Genomic DNA, 8,653 nt, shown 5'->3' on the forward strand with positions numbered 1-8,653 from the left:
GCCGTGTCAAATCACACCCGGGCGGGGGGGCGGTCGCTGTGTGTCCCCCCCGCCCCCGCCCGCCGCTCCCGTCCCGGCCCTTTCTGGGCCGCCTCCAACTTCCCGGCCGGGGCGCGGCGGCGGCGCGGGGCTGCGGGCGCTGGGCTCCGGCTCCGCTCCCGGCTCCGTTCCCGGCTCCGCTCCCGGCTCCGCTCCGCCCCGCCGCGGCCCCTCGGCGGCGGATGGCGGCGGGGGCTGCGCGGGGCCGGTGGGCGGCGGGGCCCCCCCGGCGCTCACAGCCGCGGCCCGGCCCGGCGCGGGGAGCGGGCGGGCGGCGCGGCCCGGCCCGGCGGTAGCGGAGCGCGGAGCCGGCGGTGAGTGCGGGGGGGTTGGGGGGAGGGGGGCGGTTGTTCCTGTCCCCGTGCCCCCCCCCCCTCCGTGTGTGTGTCCCCCCGTGTCCCTCCCCCGCGTGTTCCCCGCACAAGTCGGCATCTGCCTCGCAGGTGCTGCCCCGCTCCCCCCGCCCCGGCAGCCCGCCCGCCCGAGGCACGGCCCCCCGCGCAGGGGACACCCCCAGAAGGGGACACCCCACACACAGGGGACGGGCCCCCCCGGGCATAGATACCCCCTCCCAGCAGAGACACCCCTCAAATAAAGAGACGCCCCCCCCCCCCGCACAGCCTACACAGGAAGAGGCCCCCCAGGTATAGATCCCCCCCCTCCCAAAAGAGCCAGCCCCCCTGCGGGAAGGGGACACCCCCGCCCCCCCGGCTGACACCACACCAAGCACAGGAGACACCCCCCACCCCTGCCCTTGGGTGGAGCACCCCACCGTGCCCCCCCCAGCAGCAGGGACACCCCCAAGGGAAGGGACCCCCCCGGGGTGTGGGGCTGGGGGGCAGCAGTGGGGGGCACTGGGCTCCTCCCCAGCTCTTGTTTCCCCCCCCAGGGGCAGGAGGAGACCCCCATGTGCTGTGCCAGCCCCCCCCCCCCCATCACTGACCACTGGGGCTCAGTGCCCCCCAGGGGCAGTCCCTCAGGGTTGGTAGCGGTGGGGAGGGTCCCTGTCCCCGGCATGGGCCACCCGTGGGGACACCGCATCTCTCGGGGTGTCACCTCCTCCCACGGCGGTGACACCCAGGGTGGTGACACCCACCATGCCACCATGACTGGGCAGCTTTGGGGGGGGGGGGGCTCTCCTGCTGCAGTCCCACAGCAGGGGCCTGGGAGGTGGGCATTGGTGACAAGTGACTCATTAATGAAGGGGGGGCAGAGGGGACACGGGGCGGGGGGGACACGGGGGGACATGAAGTGCCAGTGCTGCAGGTCCTGGCAGGGGACAGGCAGGTTTTGGCAGGGGGGAACAGGACCCTTCTGCCCAGGGGTAAGGGATGGGGGAAACTGAGGCACGGAGGGGTCACCAGAGGGGGGACTGACACTGGGCAGCAAACTGCTTTGTCAGGGGGAGCTGTGGGGGTCTGTGGGCTGCTGCCCACCCACCCACGTCTGCCTGTAATGCCCCTCATTGCCCCCCCAACAGGCCCCCACCATGGCTGACCCAAGCCACATCCAGTCGGCCGCCTCCAAGAGCATCCGTCCCTTCCGCTCCAGTGAGGAGTACCTGGAGGCCATGAAGGAGGACCTGGCCGAGTGGTTTAACACCCTCTACGACCTGGACATCCAGGTGGACACCTTCCTGGAGAGCCTGGAGACAGGCTGCCACCTCTGCCGACACGCCAACAACGTCAACCGCATTGCCCTGGACTTCCAGCAGCGGCACCCCGAGGTGGCCGCCCACATGCGTGTCCCTCAGAACGAGGTTGTCTTCCAAGCCAAGAACGTGGTGCCTGGCTCCTTCATCGCCCGGGATAACGTCTCTAACTTCATCCAGTGGTGCCGGCAGGACCTTGGCATCCAGGACGTCCTCATGTTTGAGACCAATGACTTGGTGCTGAAGAAGAATGAGAAGAACTTTGTCCTCTGCTTGTTGGAGGTGGCCAGGAGGGGCTCCAAGTTCGGCATGCTGGCCCCCATGCTGATCCAGATGGAGGAGGAGATCGAGGAGGAGATGAGGGACCAAATGGCCTATGGCGTGCTGGGCACGCACCAGGAGAGCCGGGACCCCCAGGTGCCCACCTACCCCAGCAGGGCCCGGCCTATTGCCCTCTGTGACCTGAAGAACCTGGATGAGCTGGTGAGACGCGCTCCCCCGGGAGCCCCATGCTTGGGCGAGGGCCTCACTGGTCACCCAACCCGCTGCTCTATGGCCCCCCAAGGAGGTCCTCTCTGTCTGCCCAACGGCTGCTCTATGGCCCCCCAAGGAGGTCCTCTCTGTCCACCCACCCAGGCTCTCGGTGGCCCGTGGGAGGTCCTCAGCTAGCCCTGCCGGACCTGTGCCCCGTGGAGCCTCCCAATGGGTTATTTTGGTGGCTGTGGCCATAAGCACAGTGGGAAGATGGGTGTCACCTCCCACCCCCACCCCCAGCCCCACCCCCCACCCCCCCTCCGACACTTCCTCCCCGCAGTGGTCCCCACCCCAGGAACCTGCTCCTGCCCAGTCCTGGTCCTCCTCCCAGTACCTTGGCACTGGTGTCCCCAAGGATGGGCAGATGGACATGAGGACACCCTGGCTGCTCACAGCCACAATTCGGGATGCTGAGATGGTGGGGGGCGGGTAGTGTCCCCCGACAAGCCGGGGTGCAGGGCCTGCCCCCCCAGGGCCGGGAGGCTCAGGAGGGATTAAAGCTGGGCTGGGTGCAGGATCCGTCCCGCGCGCGAGGCAGCGGATTAATACAGGGATGGGGGGGACACGGGGGGGTCTGCCCTCCCCTGACTCCCTAAGCTCAAAGCCATTTTTTAATTGAAACCCCGATTCCTCATTAAGTCCCGCAGCCACCATACTCAGGGCAGGGGAGGGAGCATCCTGCACCCTCCCCCGCCCCTGCATCGCTGCAAAGTACCCCCCCCACCACTGTTGCCCCCCAAACCCCCCTGGCTGGGCGCTGCCAGCCCCAGCTGCATTTTTCTGGGCTGCGTAATTCCTTGCCATCGGCTTTTATGGGCAGTGCTGGAGCCGGGGAGGAGCCTGACGGTGCAGGATCTGGCCCAACTGGTCCCCAAGTCCCCCCTGCACGGGATGGCAGTGGGGTCAGGAGCCCCCCTCACTGCGGCCCTCAGCTTCCCCCTGGCTGGGGCTGACCTGGCCACCCAGCTGCTGCCCCGGATGCGAACCGGAGTGGCCGGATCCTGCCCTGGCTGGACCCCTGCGATGGACAGAAAGGCAGAACTGGGGAGAAAAAAAAAAAAAAAAGAGGAATCTAAGGAAAACCCAAAATTTAGGGGTGAGGGAGGCAGCGCTGCGTCCCACCCCAGGCCAGGGCAGGATGCGGCCGCGTCCCCACGTTCCCCCGTGGCTCCCTGCCTAATCCCTGACGTCAGCCCGGCCAGGCCGCGGGCAGGGCAGCCGCCCCAGATAGAGCGGGCAGCTGGCGGGCAGGCAGCGGGGCACAGTGCTGCCCAGCAGCCCCGCAGCTGGGGGGTCCCCGGGCCGGCCCCCCCAAATCCTCCCTTGGGCTTTTCATTGGTGCCAAATGTTAAATGTTGTGAGGGGGGGGGGTTAAACCCTTTCCTGTTGGTGGATGTGGGGTGCTGGAGGTGCCTGCCCCACAGCGGGGTGCTTGATGGGGGGGATCCCCCCTGGTTCTGGGATTAGCAGGGCTGGAGGGGGGGTGTCCTCCTCCTTCCCAGTTTTGGGGTGGCTCTGAGCTGCCCACACCTGGGGGTCCCACAGTGGGTGGGCTCCAGAGAGCGAGCGAGGCTGGCGGGAGATGAGTTGTGCCTGTTCTCAGCCTGCTCGGGGGTGGCCGGCCGTGGGAAGCCCCCCAGGCCCCTCTCCCACGGTGGGTGAGTGCTGGGGGTGCTCCCCACCGCCTGGGGCTCCCCAGGAGCCCACCCAGCTGCTTCCCGGCAGGTACAGGCAGCGCGCTGCCCACGGCCTGCCCCCTCAAGCAAGCACTGGCAGGAGGGGAGCTGCCAGACTCGGGGGGCACAGCATCCCCACCGCAGGGGTCCAGCCAAGAGGCCAGGACCAAGCCAGCTCCTCTCTGTGGGCTCTATACAGCCCCTCTGCCTGCACCTATCTATAGGGGCTGGCCCTACAGCTGGGGGTCCATGCCCCACTGACCCTCCCCTCTCTGCCACAGGTGCGGGAGATCCTGGGATGCTGCTCCTGCCCCTCCCAGTTCCCCATGGTCAAGGTCTCCGAGGGTAAATACAAAGTGGGCGACTCCAGCACACTCATCTTCGTCCGAGTAAGAGCCACCGCATCTCTCACCGCATCATCCCCCCCCCTACATCGGGACCCCCCCCTCCTCCTTCCCCCCCTCCTCCGCACAGTGGGGGCCCATCCACCCTGTGGTGGGGGGTGGGCCCTGAGCTGAATTTACTCCCCACAAGCTGCCCCACGCCGGGGACCTGGGGGGCCATTCACAGCCAGCACACGTAGCCCCCACCCAGGAGTGGGGTGGCTTTTTGGCCACGTCCTGGGGGACAAGCAGGGTGACGGGGCACTGGGCTGTCCACAGGTGCTGAGAAGCCATGTGATGGTGCGTGTTGGTGGCGGCTGGGACACACTGGAACATTACCTGGACAAGCATGACCCGTGCCGCTGCTCCTCCCTCAGTGAGTGCCTCTGGGGACCCCCACCCACCCCTCCCAGCCCACCAACGCACACTCCCTGCTGGTGCCACCCCATCTCACCACGTTTCACCGCTCCCAGCTTTTTCAGCTGTGGAGCTCCTTTCCCTGGGGCTGTGCTGCTCTGGGTGCTGATCCGGCTGAAAGGGGAGTGAGGAAAGGCAGGGTTCCGGCCAATTAATTGACAAGGCGATGAATCCACAGCTTGGGAAACCCTGTCGGGAAAAGCTGGGTGCCAGTGCTGCATGAAGGTGGGGTGGGTGGCAAGGGACTCCCCCCAAACCACCTGGTATCTCCATTTCCAGCTCACCGCCTACCCCAGCCCCGTGCCCCGGGCTTCTCCCCACAAAAAACCGGCACCGGCAGCTTCTCCCCTGCGTCCCGCGCCGCCAGCCCCAGCACCCCCCCGCCGCCCCCGTGCAGCTGTCCCTCCCTCAGGCGGGGGGGACAGCAGTCATGCCAGGACAGAGCGGGTCAGCTACCAGCCGAAGGGTGTCGGGGACACAGGCATCCCGAAGCAACCATCCAGCAGCAAGCAGGAGGGATTGCCCCCACGGGGTGGGCTGGCTCCCCTGCCCGCCCGTTCAAGGAGCCCTGCTGAGCCACGGGCAGCCAGCACGCTCAGGTAAGGCACCCATGGGTGCTGCGTGGGAGGGGCGGGGGAACAACAGCCTACTGTGACCCTGTGCCAGTGGAAGGATGCCCAGCCCAGCTGGGAAACCCCGCCACCTCCCAGGCCCCAGCCCAGCTGGGAAACCCCCACCACCTCCCAGGGCCCAGTCCCACAGCAAGGCCGGAGCTCAGTCCCTCGGACAGGGCCCAGTCCCACAGCAAGGCCGGAGCTCAGTCCCTCGGACAGGGCCCAGTCCCACAGCAAGGTCCCACCTCAGCCCCACAGCCAGGGCCCAGCCTCATGGCAAGGCCTCAGCCCCACGGCAAGGCCCAACTCCACAGCAGGCCTCAGCCCCAGGCCCGTGGGGCAAACTCCTCCTGCCTCGGTGCTGGAGGCAGCCCTGGTAGAGCCCCAGCACATCGCTGCCCCACGCCACCACTGCTCTGGGAGTCGCAGCCGTAGGGTCCCCACAGCCCCCCCGCCCCCCACCAGGCTCCCGGCCTCTTCCCGCCGCCCCAACGCGCAGGCGCAGTGCGCGCAGCGTCTGGAGGGGCGGGGTCTGACGTAGCCACGCCCCCGGCGGTGATTGGCAGGCCTGGCGGGCTGCCCCCTGGCGGCGCTGGGAGGGCGGGAAGGGGCGGGGGCGTGTGCAATGGGGGCAATGGGGGAGCAGGGGGTTCAATGGAGATGTGCAAGGGGGGGCAGTGGGGGAGTAGGGGGTTCTGTGGGGGTGTGCAATGGGGGGGGCAATGGGCGATGAAGGGAGCAATGGGCAGGCAATGGTGGAATAAGGAGTTCAACTGGGGGGTAGTGGGGGGATGATGGGGAGAATAGGGTCTTCAATGGGGTGTGCAATGGGGGCAGTGAGGGGAATAGGGGGTTCAGTGGGGGAGTGCAGTGGGGGGGCAATGGGTGGAATAGGGGGTTCAACGGGGGAGCGATGGGCAGAATAGGATGTTCAGTGGGCAGGTAATGGGGGAATAGGGGGTTCAATAGGGGTGTGCAATGGACGGGGGCAACGGGGGATGCAAGGGGGGCAATGGGGGGTGCAGTGGGTCGCACAGCCCCCCAGCCCCCCTGACCCTCCTCTCCATGCCTCCCCAGGCACCGTGACCCCGCTCCCACCCGCTCCCGCCGCTGCTCGGGCGACAGCGACTCCTCGGCCTCCTCCGCACAGAGCGGCCCCCCCAGGCCTGCGGGACGGGGGTCCCCCCCGCCGCCGAGAGCCCAGCCGGGGGGTCCCGGCCGGCCACCCAGCTCCAGAGGAGCGCGGCCGCTCGTGGGTGTCCAACGGGCCCGGCCGTGCCGCGCCACGTGCCCGCAGCCATGGCCGCCCTGGCCCCCAGCCCCTGCTGCTCATCAGCCGGCGGCAGGACGGGCAGCACTCCTGGGCACGGGCAGAGACCCCCCCCCCGGGCCAGCAGCCCTGCCTGCAGCCGGACCCCCTCCCGCCCGGCCGCCCGCAGCCCCGCGCCCACCCCGCGCCGCTCCTCCCTGGAGGAAGGTGCCGGGGGGCGGCGGGGCGGGGGTCCCGGGGAGCCCCCCCATGGCGGCGGGGCCGGGGAGGCCTTGCAGCGGGAGCTGGAGGAGCTGGTGCGGCGGCTGCGGGCCCCGCTGTGGCTGGAGCCCGGCCAGGAGCAGCAGCTCTTCCGCCGGCTGGAGGAGGAATTCCTGGCCAACACGCGGCTGATGGAGGAGCTGGGGGACGGGGAGAGCCCCCCCGCGCCCCCACAGCCGCCCCCCGGCACGGCCGCCGACTCGGCCTACTGCTCCTCCAGCTCCTCCTCGTCCTCCCTCAACGTCTTCGGCAAGCACGGGCCGCCCGCCGAGGATGGCCGCCGGAGCGGCAACGGCGTCGGCCCCCTGCCGCCGGTGGCCCCCGAAATGGCGGGTGCGGGACGCCGGCCGACCCTCTCCAGCTCCTCCGACGAGAGCAGCTGCTTCCCGGCCTCCTGGGACACCCGGGACACCCGGGGGGGGCCCGAGTCCGACACCGACTGGGCGCCGGGGGAGGATGAGCTGACAGAGACAGAGGAGCCCCCTGCCGTGGTGGACGCCCCCTCCCAGGTTCCCGAGCCGTCGCCCACGCCGTCCCTGCGCCCCTGGGCCAAGCCCCGGCTGGACACGCAGCCCCACAAGAAGCCCTCCAGGATCCCCACCCCACGGGGCTATGGGGTGGCCCCCCCGCAGCCCCCCACCGGCAGCCCCAAGCCCTGGGGGGCTCTGCAGAGTGTCCTCTCCTCCTTCCTGGAGCCCGCCTGGGCCCCGCGGGAGCGCGAGGGGCTGGACGAGGATGCCTGGCCGTGAGGGGCCCAGCTCGGTGGCCACGGGCGGCAGGCAGGATGGGGAGAAGCCCCCAGCACCCTCCTGGGGACATGGCGGAGCTGCTGCTGGCGATGGCACCTGCACAGAGGCCCCGGCGCAGCGATGGCCGCTGACCCTTCCCACGGTGGCTGGTGGCCAGGTGGCATGGGGTCCTGCATGGAGCCCCGGGCCAGGCACAAAGGGACGTGCCCCAGCCCCATGGGGAGCAGCTCCACAGGAGGTGGCCGTGGTGTGGCCGTGGTGGTGGTGGCCGGAGCAGAGAGCTGCGTCCTGGGTGCCTGGGAACAGGGCTGGAGAGCAGCCAGCTCTTTCTGATCTTTGTCTCTTCTTTTTGCCTCTCCTCATTCTTCTCCTCTCCTTGGTTTCCTCCTCTTTTCTCCTCTTCTTGGCTGCCTTCTCTTCTTGGCCACCTTTTCCTCTTCTTGGCCTTCTTGGCTTTGTCTTCGTCTTCTCAGCCACCTTCTCTTCTTGGCCTTCTCTTCTTTTCTTGGCCACTTTCTCTAGTCATCTCCTTACCTTCTCTTCTTTTTCTTCTCTTCCTCCTCTCTCCACAACTGAGATGACTCGGGGACATGCAGCTTGATGTCACAACCTGTATTTCAGGGCAGGGGGGGGGTCACTCTTTTCTCTCCAGCAGCCGGCAGCCCCTGGCCAGCAGCAGCACTGTCCGTAGCTTGTGTTGATGTCCCTAACGTGGGACAGGGCTGTGTGCGAGTCCCCTGCCCAGGCCACTGTGGGCTCCCCCCCCAGCCCCGCATGTCCCCCCAAGCCAGTAAAGACCAACAGAGCTGAACCCACTGTGTCCAGTCATCTGTCCTGGGGGTGTAAGACCCCCTGGGGTGGGGGTGGGGGGGGTGCTGGAGCTGCCAAGGGGGAGCCGGGGTGAGGAGCTGGGGGGATGCAGGACACCCTGAGCCCAAGGAAGGTGGGCTCTGGGAGAGGTTGGGTCCCAGGATAGTTGGGAGCAGTGGAGGGAAAAGCTGGAGTGAGGGTAAACCCCAATGTTCTGCACCCCACTGCAGTCTTGGGGACCCCTCGGCT

General features: G+C 68.6%; 1 protein-coding gene across 1 annotated transcript; it reads left to right on the top strand.

Annotated features, from left to right (window-relative positions):
• The first annotated feature begins 303 nt into the window (after positions 1-303).
• On the top strand, positions 304-8,405 carry GAS2L1 (growth arrest specific 2 like 1). The gene is made up of 7 exons (XM_040582625.1): positions 304-353; positions 1,520-2,173; positions 4,182-4,289; positions 4,563-4,659; positions 4,980-5,270; positions 5,448-5,509; positions 6,401-8,405. The coding sequence occupies exons 2-7, from the start codon at positions 1,529-1,531 to the stop codon at positions 7,592-7,594; spliced, it is 2,397 nt and encodes a 798-aa protein (XP_040438559.1). The 5' UTR covers positions 304-353; positions 1,520-1,528; the 3' UTR covers positions 7,595-8,405.
• The last annotated feature ends 248 nt before the right edge of the window (positions 8,406-8,653 follow it).

This window comes from Falco naumanni, chromosome 1, assembly GCF_017639655.2.
Source record: "Falco naumanni isolate bFalNau1 chromosome 1, bFalNau1.pat, whole genome shotgun sequence".
NCBI classification, from domain to species: Eukaryota; Metazoa; Chordata; class Aves; order Falconiformes; family Falconidae; genus Falco; species Falco naumanni.

Bases quoted from the DNA above. Each gene is read 5' to 3' on its own strand.
- GAS2L1 (XM_040582625.1), top strand. From the start codon at position 1,529: ATGGCTGACCCAAGCCACATCCAGTCGGCCGCCTCCAAGAGCATCCGT. The intron at 4,660-4,979 runs GTGAGTGCCTCT...CTCCATTTCCAG, and splicing joins GTGCCGCTGCTCCTCCCTCA to CTCACCGCCTACCCCAGCCC. The intron at 5,271-5,447 runs GCTGAGCCACGG...ACCACCTCCCAG, and splicing joins CCGCCCGTTCAAGGAGCCCT to GGCCCAGTCCCACAGCAAGG.